General features: G+C 35.5%; 1 protein-coding gene across 1 annotated transcript; it reads right to left on the reverse strand.

Annotated features, from left to right (window-relative positions):
- LOC122029495 (WD40 repeat-containing protein HOS15-like) lies at nt 1-11291 on the reverse strand. The gene is made up of 14 exons (XM_042588498.1): nt 11081-11291; nt 8556-8701; nt 8113-8467; nt 5375-5469; nt 5256-5302; nt 4087-4237; nt 3842-3905; nt 2561-2719; nt 2331-2452; nt 2130-2204; nt 1610-1663; nt 1451-1524; nt 812-886; nt 1-707 (listed from the first exon to the last, which is right to left on the reverse strand). Exons 1-14 carry the CDS (start codon nt 11175-11177, stop codon nt 488-490), a joined length of 1734 nt encoding a protein of 577 aa, XP_042444432.1. The 5' UTR covers nt 11178-11291; the 3' UTR covers nt 1-487.
- Between the last annotated feature and the right edge of the window lie 9638 nt (nt 11292-20929).

The raw sequence follows: 20929 nt of genomic DNA on the forward strand, positions 1-20929 counted from the left end.
TTGCTACAATAATATTAAATTAAAAACTAATTTGAAATACAATTATGACAAGAACGTTTATTTTTTGACAAAACAAGGAACGCTCATCAACTATTTCTCTTAATTTGGGATGTGCCCAAGTTCTATCCTAAAGTTTATCAGATAATATTGTAGTCTACATCGCAATCAAACACATTTCAACATTTTCATGGACACGCATTTTGCTGTTAATTATTTTTAAAATCACAAGCATAAGAAGTATATATATCTATATTCTTTTCAAGTCAACTAGATCTCCCCGTCTTAGAAAGCTGCTGTCCCAGTAAAACTATGCAACCCTCTTGACTTTCTTCACAAAGCAACAAGCGAATAGTTATTTTATTGGTCGCAGGTTACTTCACGAACTTAACTGCTCCACTCAAAATCATGGTCAGCATGAAGTCGTCAACCTAATACTTAAACAATTGCTTCTAAATAATGCTTTCTACCTCCAGACGCTAAGACTCCTTCACATCCTGAAGTCCATAACACAAATGATGCTGTTAGCGAAACACGCTGCGATCTTCTCGCCTTCCCTGTTCCAACACACTTCGAATATGCCACCACGTCCCCTATACGTCTTCAGAATCCTCCCTTCTTTTACAGACCATATGTGTAGAGATTGATCTAGGGATCCACTTGCTAAGTATTCACCATTGGGACTGAAAGCGACGGAATATACAGGTCCCCTGGCATTTGGACAGCATAGTTACCATATAATATTATCCTTCTAAAATTAACTGATAGTATCAGAGATGCATGCTTAATAAAAATCAAGTAGCTGCAGACTTACTTGTGGCCATTCATGCTGCAAAGGAGGCGTCCGTATTCTGCATCCCACAATTTAATCGTCGAATCGAAAGATGCACTGCAATAGTGTGACACACTAGTCATTAAAGACTGCCGATAATATATAAGCAAGTTCAAATGGCCAATGCAATTTATCGTTTTTTTTTCACCCTCTCAAGTTTGTTAAAATTTTACATGTTTTTTCAAAATGCCCCAGGATACGGTTGTCATTAATTTTTTCAAAGAATTTAAGTTTCCACCGCTGGAGTTTCTACATTCTGGCCATTTTCCTCCCTAATCATTAACACCATTAATTCATCGAACAAAATAATGAACTGGTGTATATGTACTTTTCCGTAAAAGAACAGTGTCATGTTAGGGACTGAAATGACAAGAATTCAAAAACAGCAACAGTGTTTAATAGTTTTGAAACTCAAAGGACAAAAAAAACAAGGACAAAGTGTACAAAGCTCCCGTCAATTGAGATCCGAGGAAGGGTCCATTGTATGCAATTTTACTCTACTTTGAGTTTTGAAACTCAAAGGGGCATTGAAAAAAAGGAGATAATCCCTAGGATGAAATGAAAATTTCCCCTATTCTTAGAGCCGAACTGTGCAAAAATATTTTTTTTAAAAAAAAATACCTTGCAATAATCAATTGTTGATTCGAGGTACTTGTACCCACACCAGTTGGTTTCCATCTGATTGTGTATATCTCCTGAAAATAAAATTACGTAACAAAATATTCCTGCCATGAAGAAATAGAGAGACCTGACAAATTTATGAAAATGAAAGATCAACACCTTGCTATGGTCCTTGAAATCGTGCAAACACTTGTCTTGCTTCAGACTCCATATCTGCATATTTATCATTTTTACAGAAGTTATGGAATTAATCTTGAAACAATGTTTCACATGACATTAAAATCCGAGACATGTTGAAATGCATTAAAATCCATAATGAATAAGATAGATTATTAGGGTCAACATGGAGCAAGTATGAACATAAAGAACAAACATTTCGTATAATCTAAAACTAGAAAGTCAAGTATTTACTATTCAAGAAGGGAAAAATCAAACATTTATTTTGGAGAGTATTTTGAACAATACACAAGATTTGAAATAATAGCGGATAGCCACTCAAGCAAAGCTGAATAGAAACTAGGACACATTATATCAACATTTATTCAAATTTGTAAAGGAAATTTGCAAAACATATTATAGTCTTAGATAAGATGTGATTTTTGCTGACTCACTAGCATGAAAAGATAACAACATACTGTGAGATTTATGGTACGATAATCCACTCTAAGATGATTACTACCTTTGCAGTCCCATCATCTGAACATGAAGCCAATAGTGAACCAGTTGGATCCCATTTAATAGCATTAACTTCAGCCTACAATGGAAGAACAATAAAGATTCCAGGAAAAAAGGGCATATCCCAAAAATCTAGAAAAGCAGACTGAGAAGCATGTTTAGATGCATTTGATACAATATTAGAATGGACAGCTAAGGCATTAACCTTGTGTCCAGAGAAAGCCTTGAACGGGTAAGTCTCACCAATCTTGCAAACATAGATCATTGTATCCGTAGAGCATGTAGCAAAGGTGTTATTATTTCTCCAATCAACATCAAGAGTTGGTGCTGGAAAACAATATCGACATTTATTACACTGGTCTTTAGTCTAGCTGAAGTAAAAAACATAAAACTTCACATCTATAGAAACTTGATTGACCTCAAGAAAACAAATACCTGAATGATATTCAAATTGTTGTTTACATTCCCAAGTCTTTGTATCCCAGACAATAGCAGTTTTATCAACGCTACCACTGAGAAGGAAATCACCTTTCTTGTTCCATTTTAGTGAGAAAATGGGCCCTTTATGTTTCACTAATGTATTCCTTAGTTCTCCTGTTAACCATCCAAAGAAGAAAAGATATAGCTCATCCAAATGACAGATAATATTTTGGCCTACAAGGAACTACCAACAAAAACATTCAATAAAAAGAGAGGGCAAAGAATGACTTTTATTAATAAGAATGGCTTAAAGTTTTGCAACCCAATAAAAATATATAAGAAAAATTCTTGAGGAAAAAAAATATTTTAAGCCTTTCAACCACAGAGCAATATTATGTGTTTACATTACATAATGGTAAAAGGAAATATAAGGTTTCAACAAATGTATATCCCAAAAATGGTGGTACTTAACATCCATAATTCTACAAAGCCACAGGGTGAATGTCATTTGTTGTGCATTATAATCAGGCTAATGGTTCCATGCCATTTGCTGTTGCACACATAAATGGTGTATGAATTATCGCCATCAATATCAACCCATAGCTCAAACACATCCATTCAGCAGATGACAAGACCGTGACTCAAGAATGGAAAGTCTAGCCAACTGCCAAAGCTGGTGGAGCAAGCCCAACTGGAGCACAGAGATTGGAGGCCATGGATATAAAATATATGCCACTACACAGAGTCAAGGTGCCTAAGTGCTAAACTAGTTGCAAAGATTGTTTGATGTTTCCACTTGCTAGTCATATTTCGTGCAGGTGTCATATTTCCAGCAGCAGCTAGCTTGTTTCCCTGTATCATATTTTAAAAATCTTTGATCATTTTAGAGATGAAAAGTCACATGGATTAGTAGTCAAATGGTACCTGTCCAGAATATTTTTATAGATTATATTATCCGACATGCATTGTACATTGAACAGTACAAATTCCTTTGAATTCTTCTTTTCAAACTAAATTTCCATTACTGGTTTTTGCATAGAAAACAAAAATCCTACAAACAGGCCATTGTCATATTTGTTTTCTTCTAATAGAACCTAAATTTTCACCTATAGCTATCATTTCAACCATATTTAATCAATATTTTTATGTTGAAAAAAGCAGCAAAGCAAGTTGCCAAGTTTAACCCATCAAAAAAATTGGGCCATCTGTACAAAAGGATAGGAGATGAAAAGAAAATGTAACCTCATAAATTAGAAGAGCTAACAAAGGAAAGATAAAGACAGGCATAATAATTACCATCCGGGCTCCATATTCTTGCTTGTCCATCATAAGAACCAGTAGCAAGTAAAGTACCATCACCCTGTGGGACAAATAGATGTTAAAATGGCATCAAAGCATGTTCAAAAGGTACTGCAAGACACATCCCTGCAACTGAGTCACACTTAAACGGAACCATCACAATTGAAGTTAGAATGACAAAACAAATTTAATAGTTGAAAGGCAAAAATAAAAACTGTTATGTACAAGAAAAAAATTCTAACATTCCAGTCAAGGGTAGTGACATCCTTGCTCTTCTCATTAGTTCTACCCTTGAAATGTTTCAGGACATGAACATTTGGTGGTAAAACTTGCACATCTTTACTGCATGGACCATCAGGAACTTTCCAAATTCTTGCAGTTGAATCTCCAGACCTATCATGTCAAGAAATGTATCGTACTTAAGATGATTAGTTAAAACAATAGGGGGGAAAAACATCTCAATAAAGGTGTTGACCAAATTATCAGATAACAACCAAAAACCAAAAGGAACAAAGGAAACACCTTGAGGAAACATTAAATTAAGGAGGTATGACAGGGTAATCCACATGAAGCTGCAAAGAATTGGTTTGGGCTACTTAATTGGTTCCAGTTGAGTTGAGATCAGGAATGTATATTCTTGCTTATTGAGCAAATCACAGACACCTATGATTTTGGCTTAAATCATTCCATGAAATAGTCTGTTGCATTGTTGATAGAGGTTTAAATTATTCATAAGAAATTAAATGTGTACTTGTCATTATTCATTTAGCAGGAAGGGTTGGATATCAAATATGCAGAACTAATTAAATTGTACCATAGCACAACTCCAAACCTACCCATATATGGTAATTCAGTCAGCTAAGGTAATTTGACATTCATGTTATCTGAATGACATTGGACATTACCTTTTTCTCTCTCCCCTCGCTTTTCTGGCTTATTATCTCCTAAAATGCCAGTCTTTTTCTTCCTCTCTCGACCTTAAACAGACATTGGATTGGCTACTTCCCTCTTCATGCAATGCATAATGTACATATTTGTTGGGAGAAGAAAATAAAACATTATTTTGTGGGCAACATTGTTGATACAGGAATTTGAAGTTTTTGAACTATAATTAACAATGGTCAAGTGGTTAAAAATTCAAGCCTGTATCTGATTAGTATCTTTAGGAAATTGACAAGAACACTGTTGTTAAGATCCTATATGGAAGAAAACTATCGTCAAATATAGGGCCGAAAGTATAGGAGTGATCTTTGGCACTTCGAAGTTACAACCATTGAAAATGGCCATCTTATTACCACTATCATTCAAGGTACTCCAAGCCAGTAATTTCCATTATAAAGTATTAGTATCACTAACATTAGTTCTGAATTTCTAATAGGCACATCTTGTGGACTAAGCGTGTGATTCTCACCCAGATGCTAGAAGAGAGCCTGCCGGACTCCATGCACAAGCAAATACCTAAAGAAAGGTTTTACAGAGTCAGAAAGATTAAAAAAAAATGTAAACTTGATACAATATCTGGAAACAAACCTCTGAATTATGCCCTTCCAAAATGGTTACTTCAGAACGTGAGATCTCAACAGCCACAGACTGAGAGCTAGGTGTGATATCCATTAGTTCAGGCCCTATATGTATTAAAAATAAGTAATCAAATTAAGAAACAAGTGAGTTGCAAGTGAAAACTTCTCCATGCCTAAGTATCCAGACACACAAATAGTTCGATCCACATAATTACCAGGAACGTGAACAATATATGTCTCAGTCTAGAACATTGCCAAATTATCGTTTCCATAAAGAAAATTTCTCTTAACTAAGGTCATGTTGTTGTATGGAAATGCAACATGTGACCAGGTTACAAGGTCACTTCAATATTCCCAGAATAAAGATTGCAAGAGGAAAGACCCATCCCTACGAGCTGTCTCAGAGAAGACTTGTAACTGACTAGGTGCAACCATATTCCTTCGATGATACTGAGTTAGCTAGACTCACATGCTAAGTTGCTGAAGGGGTGCTCACTAAACCTATGTAACCAGCCACATTCGATTATGTGCAGGAACAAATTCTCATTTAATTAAGATCTGAGCATCCCATTTTTGTTGTTGGTGATGCAACTTCCAAAAGATTGTTAAGAAGAGTGCTGGTTGAAGTTTATTGTTATAAGATTGTAAAAAGAAGTGTCTAATTAGTCATGTTTGAACATCAGACAATAGAATCCAAGTATTTTGTATTCTAAGAAATTACAATAAGCAACATGGCTGTCAATCAGTATCAGTTATAAAATCAGATGTTCCAAAAGCATAGGTATAGGCCATATCGGATTGGTATGATGGGAATTTACAAACAAATTTAAAGAGAGAGAGAGAGAGTATATATATATATAGCTTTGATCATCCATGTTTCGCTCAATTAATCCTAGAGGTAGACGGCCTTCCCTCCTAATTCGCCTACCAAATAAATCCAAAGCACAACTTATGCCCACTTTGAGGTCGACCGATATTACATTATGATATGATAATTATGTATAACATGCATATTAGTATTACAAGTGTCGTATATATTAGTAAGAATATCATATTATGTAATATTATATGCATCTACTATTATTGTTGTTATAACATTACTTTTATAAACTATTCTACCTTTGTTATTACATTAATATAATACACTACAAATAAATTATTCAATATTGATTGAACAACTATTGCTAAGAAGATATTGTAATAATTAATACTTACTATTAATGAGATTTTAAAATAATGAGATGTTAAATATCTTTAAATTAGGATAAATAAAGAATATAATAATTAATTTTTATATGAATTCTAATTGACTTTTACTTTATTATAATTAATATGATCAATCGTGTTATAGTTATGTTTTTGATAAATAATCTATATATTTAATGGTATTATTATTTCTATTATTAATAAGAATCAAGGGTAGTCAGATACACGAAGCCCCCGTCACTGTGGGATTCCGAAGAAGGATCTATTAGATGTAGTCTTAACCTGCATTGCAAGAGATTGTTTCCGCGACTCGAACTCACCATTAGGTCTTACGGTAACAACTTTACTTTTCAGCAAAAGCTCCCCTTCTTCTATTATTAATAAGAATATAATAGTTAATTTTTTAATAATAATAATAATAATTGAATACTACTTGAAATCTATTAATAATTTGTAACAACTTTATCATGCATTAATAAGATAGTTCATAATATCAATTTATTACATATTATTTAATAATTAATGCATATGAAAAATTAGCTAATGTAGTTGACATACATAATAGTATGTACACTTTACTATAAGCCTCATTAATGTTACCACCTCATCGACTATTATCTAATAGCTTATATAATTAACCTTACATCTCAAATAAAATAGTATTACTAAAGCAAGTCTTACATAATCTAATATTAAAGCAAACTACTATCATAGACATATCTAAGAAAATTATATATTTCCCTTTGTAACAACCACATATGTTTCCCCGTAAGCTTGCCGCATAGACAAGAAAGCTCCCATGCGGTAATTTTCCAAGTCTTCACCTTTAGTTTTCTTCTCCTTCCCACTATCTCCCTTCCTCTGTTATTGTACATTGATTATTCCCGGCAACATCAGATTTCCAATTTTGATAGGGCAAACTCGCAGTCGATTCAAAGAGAAGTCTCAAAATTCTTAATTCAATCAAATAATATCTTGTTTTTTTATTTCAACTTGCGTGGGATTATGATGTTTCATCCGAGATCTTGAAGGATAATGGATCATACATGACCATTCCTGATGCATCATGGCTAGATGGCCAATCCAGATTCACATCAGCCAATTCTTCCAAGCATGTTAAGCAAACAATTAATCAGCTAGTTCACAGCTATATAATATAAGCACATCCAATTCAACTTTAGATACCAACTAAAGAGGGTGATCCCAATGCATGGTTACCGGGTGGAATTTCAAGGGTCAAATGAAATGTGTTTAACTAATTATTTATGTGAAAGTTTAAACAAATGGGCATGGACCAACAGAACTAAACACAAGATCAAACACCTATTGTGAACTTTTGTATATTGATCTGGTCCCTCATTTTTTCTGAGGATACAAGCATAATAAATTTATTACTGAATGCTTGCCATTTCAAAGAAATGGAGTATAATTTTAAAAGGTAAAAGGCCAAAAGATATTTTCTCCTTAGCATGCTAGGAGTCTGGTTATTCAATCTAAGTTGTCTGTGATGTCTTATATGAACCTGAAGAAAAGAAAGTTAACCTTTAGAAACTTCATGCTCCTCATGCTTAACCTTATCTTTGGATTCGGAATGTTGTTTTTCCTTTTCCTTTTCCTTTTCATCCCTCTCCTTCTCTGGCTCTTGTTCATTGTCCACGTCCATCTTATCTTTATCCCTTTCTTGATCTCCAACTTTCTCTTGCTTTTCTCTCACTCTCTCCCCTTCAAATTGTTGTTCTTGTTCTTGAGCAAGTGCATTATCTTTTGTTCTATCAATTTCCTTCTGATTCTTCGCTTGCTTTCTAGCTTTTATCATTTGTTGTAGTTCATCAACATCTTTTGTGATGAGATCCAAAGGCTGCAAAAAGGAAAAGTCATCTTCCGAATCTTCATCAATCTGCAAATTACAAAAAGAATATATTGAAGGTTATCATATCTTTCAATCTCCAAGGAAGAAAACATGACTGTAAAAAAGGAATACTTACACTATCTAAGTTAGCTTCCAGCTCTATATATTGCAAACCTTTTTGGACAATAGTAATAAGAGCACCTGGTGGAACTTCATTTCCATCAATGGGACTTTTGTTAATCCCAGCCTCATATCCCAAAGCAAATGCTGCATGGGTCAAACCTGAAAATGTCCCAATTCCTTGTTTGATGAATACTGGCAAACAATTAAAGGCTCTTGCAGGACAACAAATTTCCATCAAGAAAGAAAAGAAAAATAAATTGGAAAAGGAAGCTAGGTTGAAACAAATAAGCATAGCATAACAACTTCCAATAATGATTATATTTATAAAGAGAAGGGAAAATTTAAATGTCAACCATTAATAACTAACAAGCAGAATATGCAAACGGGAGTATTAACACTCTTTTTTCAATGAGAAGTTAATAAGTACCAAACTGAATACCCAAACATGAGCATTACACACTTTTTTTGAAGAGAAAAAAAAAATCATTTCCATTCATGAGATTGTATATAGTTTCTGAAAACTTAAAGAGCAATTACAACTACTTTGCAATTTTTAGAACACCAACTTTGAGAATTTATATATATTGCTTCTCAAGAGCTAGGAATTGAGTTGGACTTGGGAAGAACAAAGAATAAATGCAAGCTCTCAGTAAAGTCCATTCAAGTGGTATTCAATCAATCCATTGCATAGTGGATATGCCATATGCAGGGCATATGCACAGGATATATACTGATCATATACACAGATATATGTGGGGCATATACACGGATATATGCGGATCATAGTAAAAGAAAATTAAAAATTACCGACATAATTGCACGCGCACACACACATATATATACCTATATACTTTACAAACTAGTTTGCATATTTACCACTTCAAATTTTTTTAATTTTGCAAAAAAAAAAATCAAGAAACTTAAAATCTTGCATAAATGCAATTAGAAGTCATTTCTTTCTTAGATTAGAAATAAAATAATTTTAATAAATACAAGGACCCTTAACTTTTACACGTATAAAGCTCCATAGAATTTGATCTTTTGACTAAATTTTTTTAATAAATAAATTTATTTAATATATTAAAAAGACATTTATATATCTTAGAATGACATTTGAATGTGGAAAAAAAATGAAATTAAATGTATAATGAAGAAGATTTTAGAAAAAAATAATGAAAGTAGACAAATATTAAATGAGAATGACACTATGGGTATACAATTTTGAACAAACAGTATTTATGAGAGACTTGTAAGTTTGAATGAAATATATGTAATGTTCAATTTTGTAATTGTAACTATGTTATTTCATTATTTAAAGAAAGTAAATATGTATTTGCACCAAAGGTATCTATATTGACAAAAATGCTTAACATATGCATAACAAAGAATACTAATCAATCTACCTGCAGATAATTTTATATAGAATGTAAAAAGTACAACATAAAGCTTATATTAACATTGTAGAATATATAATACATAAAGCATGTATAACTGGACACAAAGGAAGCAAGTGCTTAAAAATGAACACTTAGAAATTACTACACAATGGAAGTATTTCACAATCACAAGAACTAGTCCTCTAAGAAAAAAACCACCTTACATGCCCTTACTATATGTATGTTTTATATTTGATTTGGTCTAACCCAAACAGATTTGTATGAACCACAATATCTTTTTCTTTGGATGTTCTCGTCTATAGTCATATAGATGGCCACATAGGATGCTCGGGCTTGCATAGTGAAGCAATAGCATATAGGGGAATAAATATGCTATACACAATTGCAACCTCAATGGAAGCAGCTGTATAAGTCACTTCTAAAAGCAATGAATAAATATCCTTTCTAGTAACTTCATACATCCATTTTAGCATTCTCACATGACAGATCATACCATAGTTGTAAACACCTTTCCTTTTAGCCTACGAGGCACATTACACACACACAAACCTGTGAAAGTTCCTCTCCATTTCAATCACGCATGATATCCTCATTTTTATCTCATTCCCACTAATATATCCAAAACTTGCTTGCAAAAAAATCTATATCCATTCATCTTATTTATTTCCTTAATTTTGTTTTCTAATTTCCCAAACCACTACTGAATAAGTATGCACCAAAGAATGCATCAAAATGTAAACGGTTTTACAGAGCCCTAATTGATAGAAACTCCACTAGAGTTCACCGCTGACCAATCCTTCCACGTCCTCAGTCAACCAGAACCAAAAACTAGCAAAAAAAATTAACAGGACAAAAAATTAATTACAAAATCCATCATACTAGGAAAAAACACAACCATGAATTTGAACAATTCCATTATGACAACATTAACAACCATTCGAACCCTAATAGGTAAAAAAAAAAAAAAACACTCCATAAAAAGAGAAACAAAAAGAAAAAACCTAACCAGAACAAGTGTCCATTCAAATCACGCATACCTAACCTAAAACGATTCCGTTGTAAATGAAGTAACTAGTCGCACATACAGCGTGGATTAAGAAGACGATGAAAGAAGACGGAGACAGAGGTAAGAGAGAGCGACCTGATTCCTGAAGGTAGCGGAATACGAGGAAATTGAGCTCCGTGGAGGTGATCGTCGAAGTCGTCATAGAATCCTTCGCCGGGGATCGCTCGACCATGGAGCGATGGCAAGGGTGATGGGACGCAGAGCAGCGGCACTCACTGCAGCGCTAGGGCAAAATTTAAGTGGCCGGATTTGGATCCGCTATGGGGACCGTGTGGCCCGGTAACACTGTCTGCCCGTCTCATGCAGCCCCCATTTTGATCACGTGCGGTGAGAGGGGATGTTTATAAGTTTATTCTTCCTACGTTAATCCAAAAACAGATTCTTCCCGCAAAGTTTAAACATTATTATTATTATTGATCGTGTCGAAGAACAACACGGAAAATAAGTAACATCATTATCGTGTCAGGATAGAGATCTCATGGTTGTTGACATTTAAATCAGTTATCGAAAGTATAAAAGAAAAGCGGAGCAATAGTAATACAGATGTAAATAGTAAATAAAACGTATCTCTATTGATGATGGACTTTCTTATATAGAATCTTGATAGACACATTCTTCGAGACATGGCATGTTCTCCGATATATCTCATGAAGAGATTTGTCAAGGAACTACCTTTAACATTATATCTTAACAGGATATGCATATCTCTGATAAGACAATAGAACTTTTCATCGTATGATCCACCTGTCGACCATGCCTCGTGTCAACGACACTATCTCCCAGAAGGATATCAAGTGATATGACCACCGTCCTAGTGCTTGGCCGAGTGGATAGCCGTTTGCCGGGACTCCACTCCGTTGTTGGTTAGGTTCGCTATTTGACCGAACGAGGTAGCAACTCGGACGAGACCCCCCTCCCCATTCTGTCTCAGTCACTCTTCCCTGTAGTGACTATGTAGTAGCGTAACCTCCACATTCGAACAAGCTATCTGGTCTCCTTGGCATTCTGTTGCACTACATTGAACGTCTGATTATCTTGTCATATTATCCCGAGTTGGACATATGATCCGCTCATAGACGTCTCCCGCCGGTTGGGCACTAAATGCCCCGATCAGTCATTATAATTGTCCTCTGTTCGGTCCTTTGACATCATGATATTGACCATCTTGACTTTGACCTCCAAATTGATAGTTAATTCCGTGCCAAGTGAGTCTCTCTATATCACTACATCAATTATTATTATTATTATTATTATTATTATTATTATTATCCCCTTCATCATTTTATCCGTTGCACGACTCTTACAGTAGTAAATCATACGAATCTCAGAGAGTTTCTCTTTTTTTCATACTTTATCGTGTAAAAAGTTTTCATGCAGTTTTCTTTTTTCATATTGTGAAAGGAGGAGATTTTATGTTTGTAAACAAATTATATAATATATTTATATATAAATTTTAAAATGTCTTGTATTTATCTACACATGACACTTTAAATTGTGACTACTGTTTTAAGATGTGCACATTTAAATTGGCGACACTTTGGTAATTATTTTTCATGTTGTTATGAAAATTATGTTAAATATTTAGTGGAGATTGGTGCTACTTTGGAAAGTATTTAGCTGCATATTTAAATAGTCTGATGGTGCGCCTAAATAATCATTTTCCCCAAACGTTCTCACTCCCATTGGTCTTGAATATTTTATTATATCACAGTCAAATAAGGAAAAATAATTAACTTTTACCATAATTTGTTTAAAAAATTATTTTATATTAACTATTTTTTTATCCTAAATAGGCAAGTCTTACCTCTCTTTACTTGGGAAGATAGAAATAAAAAAATAAATAAAAGCATATTTATTTCGTTAAAAAATGATAATTTTTCAAAGAGCGCGTCTAAGATTTGAAATTGTCGAAAAGATACACTGAAATTTAAGAATGCCTGAAAGTACCACCCTTTTCCATTTTACCTCTATGCTAAAATAGACCCTTTTTTCTTTCTTTTTTTCTTTGCGCCTTCCTCTATTTTCTTTTCTCCCTTCTCTTTTTTAATTAAATTAAACTTTAATAAATAATCTTCTAAATTTATTTATTTTTATTTTTAAAACTTTAATAAAAAAATATTTTTTCTATTTTTAATATGTAATTATAAAAAATAAATTAAATTATTAACTAGAACTGAATTTCTTAATAAAAAATCACTTTGATGATGTTTTTAAAAACCAGCATTAAAGCTTAAATATAAATATTGTTAGGGTGTTGGTTTTTAAACATTAACCATAGTTTAAAACACTAGCATCGTTATGGTGTTGATTTTTAAAAATTAATATTACGATGGTATTGGTGTTTAAAAATATTGAACTAGATAACACCGAATCTGGGGAGATCAGCTCAACCCCACGAAAGTTTTCCACCGGTTGTTAGGATAAATCAGGAAACACTCGCGATGGATGACCCAGAAGCCTAGTATCTCATAATTGCGTGTCCCATTTGAAAGAAAATTCATTATCAATACACCGTAGTTAGGAATCAAACCGTGAGTACCTGGATAACAAGTCAACGCCCTTCTACTGCATCGTAGCCGGGGGTATTGGTGTTTAAAAATCATCACCACAAGTGTTGGTGTTTAAAAATCATCATCACAACTTAAACATCAATATCATTATGGTGTTGATTTTTTTAAAACGGTAAAGAATGATATATTTGGACTCTAGAGCACTACATAAATCCATAAGAATTAGAATAAGTCCAATTGGAGCTTTGTAGGTCTATTAATGGATTTTGACCGAAACTCTTTTACGCATCTAAGATATTTGGATTTTTGAAAAGTTGATATATACTAAAAGAGGGTAGTACAGTGAAGGAATTTATAGTATTCATGTCTGGTCCTAACATTCCTACTATAAATTATGTATTGTGTCAATTGACTTAAATCAAACTTTAAAACCCTTTGATCACTACTGTTAATGACTTCAAACTGATATCTCTCGATACATATATACTCCATAGCACTTCAAAAACCTATAGCACTTGGAATGGGTCCTATCAGAGTTCTCTAGGTCAATTAATAAATTTTGATCGAAACTAAATAAGTTTTGATCGAAATATATTGATGAAGTCGAAAATACTTTAAACGATATTTTTTTTAGCTCAAAGTTAGGCTGTTATAGGTTTCACCCAACAACAAATATAGATCTCTAAATGAACTTTGATTTGGCACATAGAACATTCCATTCTGGTACTCAAGTCAAAAGTTTTGATCTTTAAAAGCAAGCAATTAGCACATATACATAACTTATCATAGGAATGTCAGAATAAGGCATGGACGCCATAAATACATTTACTGCACTAATCTCTTCAATTATATGTCAATTTTTCAAAAATTCAAATCTTCTAGACCCATCAATGGATTTCGATTGAAATTCATTGATGGACTTAGAGAGCTCTAATCCGACCCATTCCATGTGCTTATAATTAGGCATGGACACTATAAATAGTTTCACTGCACCACCCTCTTCCATTACATGTCAATTTTTAAAAATTTCAAATCATATAGGTCTATCAATGGTATTCAGTTAAAATTCATTAATTGACTTAGAAAGTTTTTTTTATTAATCTTCTTTTATATTTTATTATTTTGAATTACAAATTTAAAATTAAAAACAAATAAATTTAGAGAAATATTTATTATAGTTTATATAGGACGGTAGCTATGCTAGAGGCGGGTGAATACCTTTTTCGCTTTTTTAGAAATTAAGAGTACGCAGCGGAAAAAACAGAGACGAAAAGCGAACACTAACACAAGTGGTTTTACTTAGTTCGGAGTTTTTGACGACTCCTACTCTAAGGCCCACACTCGCTGAGTGCTTTTGTTAGATAATCACTATAATCGCGAAGTAATTACAAAATTTAAGTATAATTCCATGAATTAAATTATACCGATAATACAACTTTGAAAACTTGAGTGCAAATTGTCAGTGTAACTTTTAGGTATCTTGAAGACCTTTTCAAAGCAGCGCGTGAGTACGAAAGTTGTAGCAATTAATATTCTGAAACTGTTGGTCGAAGGCCTTTATATAGGTCCATTCCGGGTACCTGGAACCCCTTCGGGCGCCTGTGTAAGTACCCCGTGGTAGTTTTAATGTGATTAACCAAGTAAAGTTAGGTCCTATTGATATTTAACCCTTGTGTCTAAGTGTACAGGAACTTAGGAGCGTAGGAAGTCGAACGAAAGACGTAGCTAGCAAGAAGGACGATACGGAAGAGAGCCGACGAGCTTGGTGCGTTCGAAGGACGAAGTGTTGCAGAAGAGTACACGGGCAGACGAGAAGGAGGAGCGCGACATTCTCTGAGGGACGAGAAGCCGGAGCGGAAGTTTACTCGAGAAGGCCGAATGTTGGGTTCGGGTGAGCCCTATTCCGAATGGTCGACATCCCCCAAGCGAGTGGAACTGGAGAGGAAGATTCAAACCAATGCGATCGGAACCATAGCAAAAGACCTGGACTAAAAAATCAACACTAGGTTGACTTTTTGGTCTAGGCGCCCGGACCCCCGAGACAGCCCGGAGGTGCCTTGTTTTAGCAGCTTCGCAGAGCAGGTTTAACCCGGTTCAGGCGCACTGAACTGGTCCAGGCATCCGAACTAAAAAAGTTATCGACACAACAGGTGTCGTGAGCCGTTGCGACGGGGATAAAGTTTATCTCCCCCCCCTAGGCGCCCCGATCAGGACTATAAATACATCCCTAGTCTCAGAAGGTGACAATAACACTTGTAATTGATAATTTTTTAGTCTTATTCTGTAATTGGGTGCTTCAACTGCTGTAAGAGACTTCTCCGCCTGAATGAGAGATTGTTTAATAAGCTTTTCATCTTCTTGGATTGACAACCTCCCCGGTTATAACCAAATAAATTCTCTAAGCCTCTTCTTTCTTTTATTAGTTTTCTTTTGTATAAGTGTTTATGTTAATATAGCTATAAAGTCGAGAAGAGTTTGTTTTTATTGTTACAGTCATTCACCCCCCTCTAGCCAGTCGTCAAGGGCCCAACAAGTGGTATCAGAGCGAGGTCGTTTCAGAAGGACTAACCATCGATTGAAGCATAAGAAATGGCCGGTGCAAGCATCTACCCACTAGTGTTGAGGGGGAGTTCACGTTTTAGAGACATAGAATGGAGGTATATTTTAAAACCAATTTCAATATTTTACTAATGATAAAGTATGGTTTTGATATGCCCAAAAGCGAAGAAGGAAAAGACCTTGAGGAGCATCGATGGACTGAAAAGTAGCGCAACGACTTCATGGAAAATGGTAAGATTGAGTTCCACCTTATGAGCGCTCTATCTGCCAAGGATCTCGACAAAATCGGTAAATACAAGAGTGCAAAAGAACTTTGGGAAAAGTTCTTGAAGCTCTATGAAGAACCAAAAGAAGCCAAATTCAACTCCTCGATAGACACCGAGTCGTAGTCAAAAGAATTCAAGACCGAGGAAATTATCGGAACAACTCTCATAGCCGAATATCTACCTGGAGACAAAGAAAACTCATCCGAGATAAGCATCGATGAAGCGAGAGAGATCTCGAAAGAAAGCAACAACGAAGGGCGGGGGGGGGGGCATCAGACAACAAAATAACGGTAAGTAAGGTACGTTCCCGATCCCCTGAAGAACTATTAAGTTTATCAAAATGTTTTCTAAAAGTATGGTTAATTTAGAAAGAGAAAACGCATTGCTAAAATTGACTTTAATAAATGTATGTAGACTAGAAGATTTTGATAAGTTGAAAATTAAAAATAAAAAATTAATAGCACAAATAGACAAATTGAAAAATGACTATGCATGTTCAAATATTCCGAGAAATTTCAAAGATCATCAAAGGCTTAAATGGTATTTTAGATATCATAAGAATCAAATTACAAAAGTAGATAAACAATTAATTCCTAAGAATTTTTTTAGTAAACTCAGTTGGAAGGAATCTATTTTGGATTCCAAAATCATATTTAGATTAATTAGTTTTTAGGTTTTCAGAGAGAAAATTAAATATTTATTTTCATTAAAAGCAATATTCAAGAAGTCTTAGTACCTCATCACAATTTGGAAGTCAATTATTGAAATAAGTATTTAATTGACTAACTATCAAGCATTTAGTTATTATAAAAATACTTTCAATTGTATGTCAAATATTTTTTTAGAAATTAATTAGAAGTTAATTTTTCCAAAAAAGATAACTTTATCACTTATTGTAAGAAAAAATTTTAAATTTTTTTTAATGTTAAATTTTTTTGAATGTTAAATTTTTTTTATTATTAACAAAAAAAAATTAATGTGGAAAAGATTTTATTTCTGCTTAAAGATAATTTTAACTTTATATGAAATTTTTTTTTTGCCTTATATATGTTAATTTATTTTTATAAATCCAAATTTTTCGGAACTTAAACTTTAATATTTTTCTGAAATTTTCCCTTAGATTTTTATTTTTTCCCCAAATAGCATTTTTAAAGTACCTCATTTTTAATATGATCAAAAGAGGAGTAGTGAAAATTAAGTCTAAGGAAAGAGTAGTACAATTTTGTAAAATGTTTTTAATTTTTGTACTTACAAATTTTATAACTATTATTTTTTAGGTTTACCTTAACTTAACTTGGGTTTGCTCACATAAAAAAGGGGAAGATTGTAAGTGCCTCGTAGTAGTTTTGATGTAATCAACCAAGTAAAGTTAGGTTCTGTTGGTATTTAACCCCCGCGTCTAAGTGTGCAGAAACTTAGAAGCACAAGAAGTCGAGTGAAAGACGCAACTAGCGAGAAAGACGACATAGGAGAGAGCCGAAGGGCTCGATGCGTCCGAGGGACAAGGTGTTGCGGAAGAGTACGCGGGCGGACGAGAAGGAGGTGTGCGGCGTTCTCCGAGAGATGAGAAGTCGGAGCGGAAGTCTGCTCAAGAAGACAGGAAGCTGGGTTCGAATGAGTCATATATCGGATGGCTGACATCACCCAAGTGAGTGGAACCAAAACGGAAGGTTCAGACCAATGTGAGTGGAATCGGAGCAGAAGACCGAGACCAAAAAGTCAATACCAGATAACTTTCTGGTCTAGGCGCCCGAACCTAAGTCCAGGCACCCAGACTTGGTCTAGGCATCTGGACCCCCAAGACAACCCGGGGGCACCTTGTTGCAGCGAATTTGCAGAGCTGGTTTAACCCGATTCGGGTGCCCAGAACTGGTCCAGGCACCCGGACCAAAAAAGTTATCGACACAATAGGTGTCGCAAGCCATTGCGATAGGAATAAAAGTTTATCCCCCTCCAGGAGCCTGGAACCCTTTTAGGCATCCCAACCAGGGCTATAAATACAGCCCTGGTCCTAGAAGATGACAATAACACTTGTAATTAATTATCCTTTAGTCTTATTCTGTAATTGAGTGTTTTAACTGCTGTTAGAGGCTTCTCCACCTGAAGGAAATTGTTTAGTGAGCTTTTCATCTTCCTTGTATTAACAACCTCCCTGGTTGTAACTAAGTAAATTCTCCGAGTCTCTTCTTTCTTTGATTAGTTTTCTTTTGTACAAGTGTTTATGTTAATAGCTATAAAGTCAAGAAGGGTTTATTTTTATTGTTGCAGGTTATTCACCCCTTCTAGTCGGTCGCCAAGGGCCCAATAGCCTGGACCAGGTTGACGTGGCGACCACTCCTCGAAACTTCATCCGTAAAGTTTTATCCACCTCCAGGTGCCCGGACCCCCTCCGAGCGCCTGGACCATTGACATGGGCTCGACCAGTCGACGCACTCCAACTCAGCTCCTGGATAACTTTTCTAGTCCGGGCGCTTGGACCAATTCCAAGGGCTCGGACTGCCTGAGTGTATGCCTAGGCACCCGCCCCAGCAAGCTAGTCCAAGTGCCCGGACCAGCTCTGGGCGCCAAGAGTCTGAGTGCCCAAATCCCTTCCAAGCGCCCGAACTCCCCTTTTTCGCACTTCTTCTTCCTGTAAAAAAAAGTTAGTCCAGGTAAATAAAAATATTTTTATTCTACAAAACAGAGTTAGTACAATATTAATAAGATAGTAGTAATTAGATCTTATATCCTCAAGATCAGGATCTAGTCAAGATTTAATCTTAGGTTTGTTGGAGCAATCTTGTCTCAAGATGATATGGGGTGACCATGGGTTTTGATGTTTTAGGTAAAGGTTTGAGTTAGGTTTACCCTTGTATTTGATATGTGTATTTTAGTTGTGCAGGTTTACAAGATACGCATATGACTCAGCATGATGACGTCGGTGAAGGATGAAGCATCCGAGGGACCATGGATAAGGCAATAAGGACAAGAGCACAGGGAAGTGACTTCAAGCCATACGCGAAGGATGACATTAAGACAAGTCGCGAGCTTGAATACATCCAAGGGATGAAAGCCAAAGGAAGTAGGCTTGAAGGCAAGAGGTCAAGGTTATGAGGAAGAGTTAAGTGAGTCATGAGGATGAGGGTCTGAGTACTGAGAGACTGTACTTGGGTACTAGTCGACTAATACTTTCATCAGTTGACTGGTTCAGTCGATTGGGCAGTTGACTGGGAGCGAACAAAATATTTATGTTCGCTTAGCTAGTGTAGAGCAGTCGCCTGGTACTTTCACCAGTTGACTGGTATCGAGCCGTTGGGATGTAACGGTTGAATTTCCACAGAAGACAGTCGACTAACACTTTTACTAGCCGACTAGTAGGTGGGGTTTTCAAACTCGTAGCCTATATAACTAAGGTTTGGGAGCTTGGTTAAGATTGACGAAATAGAGGTGGTTAATGTTGGAGCAATCTAGGTGCCCTAGGTTTTGATATTTGGACAAACGTTTAAGTTAGATTTATTGTTGTATTTGATATGCATTATGAGTGTGCAGGATACAAGTACAACAAGGAAAACTCAAGTGTGATCTTGGCAAAGGAGAAAAGTCTAAGGATGAATCTTGGCGGTGTAAGTCCAAGCATGTAGTCTTGGCAACATAAGTCTAAGTGTGACTTGACAATGGATGAAGTCCCGGAGGTGAGAAGCCTCTTAGCAAAGGAAGACCCGACAATAAGGATAAGGCCGAAGGAAGCTCCAAAAGGCAAGACGTGAAGGATGGGGAGACATCCGAGGGACGCGAGGTTGATGGAGGAGGCTAGGTCTAGGTTGGTCGGGCAAGGACAAGTGCTGAGTGATTGTACTCAGGGCAAAATCCTATGTTTTTATGATTTACTGTAGCAGTACTGTAACGACACTGTAGCAGTACTGTAGTGATACTGTAGCAGTCGATTGGTAGCCGACCGTTGGATAACGATCGACTTCACTTAAAGGACCAGTCGACTAGTACATACACCAACCGACTGGTAGCGGGAAAACAACTTAGTGTTTTCCTCTCGAGTTCTATTTAATAGAGCTCGGGGTACTTGGACATGGTTGACGAAATAGAGATGGTTAAACCCTATCAGTAGTCTTCCAAAGCCTCCAAGCTCTTCTTGTGATCTAAGAGAGTTTGGATCAATGTTGTGGTGAGATTTCTCCACCGAGAAGGAGGTTTGAGCTAGCCGGAGGTTTCCGGGAAGTCATCCACCGACGGATCAGGATCGCCCACCTTACGGACAGTCATAGAGTAGGAGCACTAATCTCTGAACCACGTAAATATGCATGTTAGCGATTTGGTGTTCTTCTTTATTGTTTAGCGTTGTTTATTTGTATTTTCGTTGTGCCACTAACATGTATAGAAAGAGAGAATCGCGAATTAGAGATGACCTAGCTATTCAACCCCATTCTAGCAGGTAATCAGATCTCTAATAAGGTTTTCCAAATAAATCTAAGTTGGACCGACGCTTACAATCTCCTCAACTGGGAACGCGTCTTCATTGGATCTCTCCTCCAGTTACTTCATCTACTTACCAATTGCAATCGTTTGACTTTGTCTTTGATCCACCATATCTTCCC

The sequence above is a fragment of the Zingiber officinale genome, chromosome 10B, assembly GCF_018446385.1.
Source record: "Zingiber officinale cultivar Zhangliang chromosome 10B, Zo_v1.1, whole genome shotgun sequence".
In the NCBI taxonomy this organism is placed as follows: domain Eukaryota; kingdom Viridiplantae; phylum Streptophyta; class Magnoliopsida; order Zingiberales; family Zingiberaceae; genus Zingiber; species Zingiber officinale.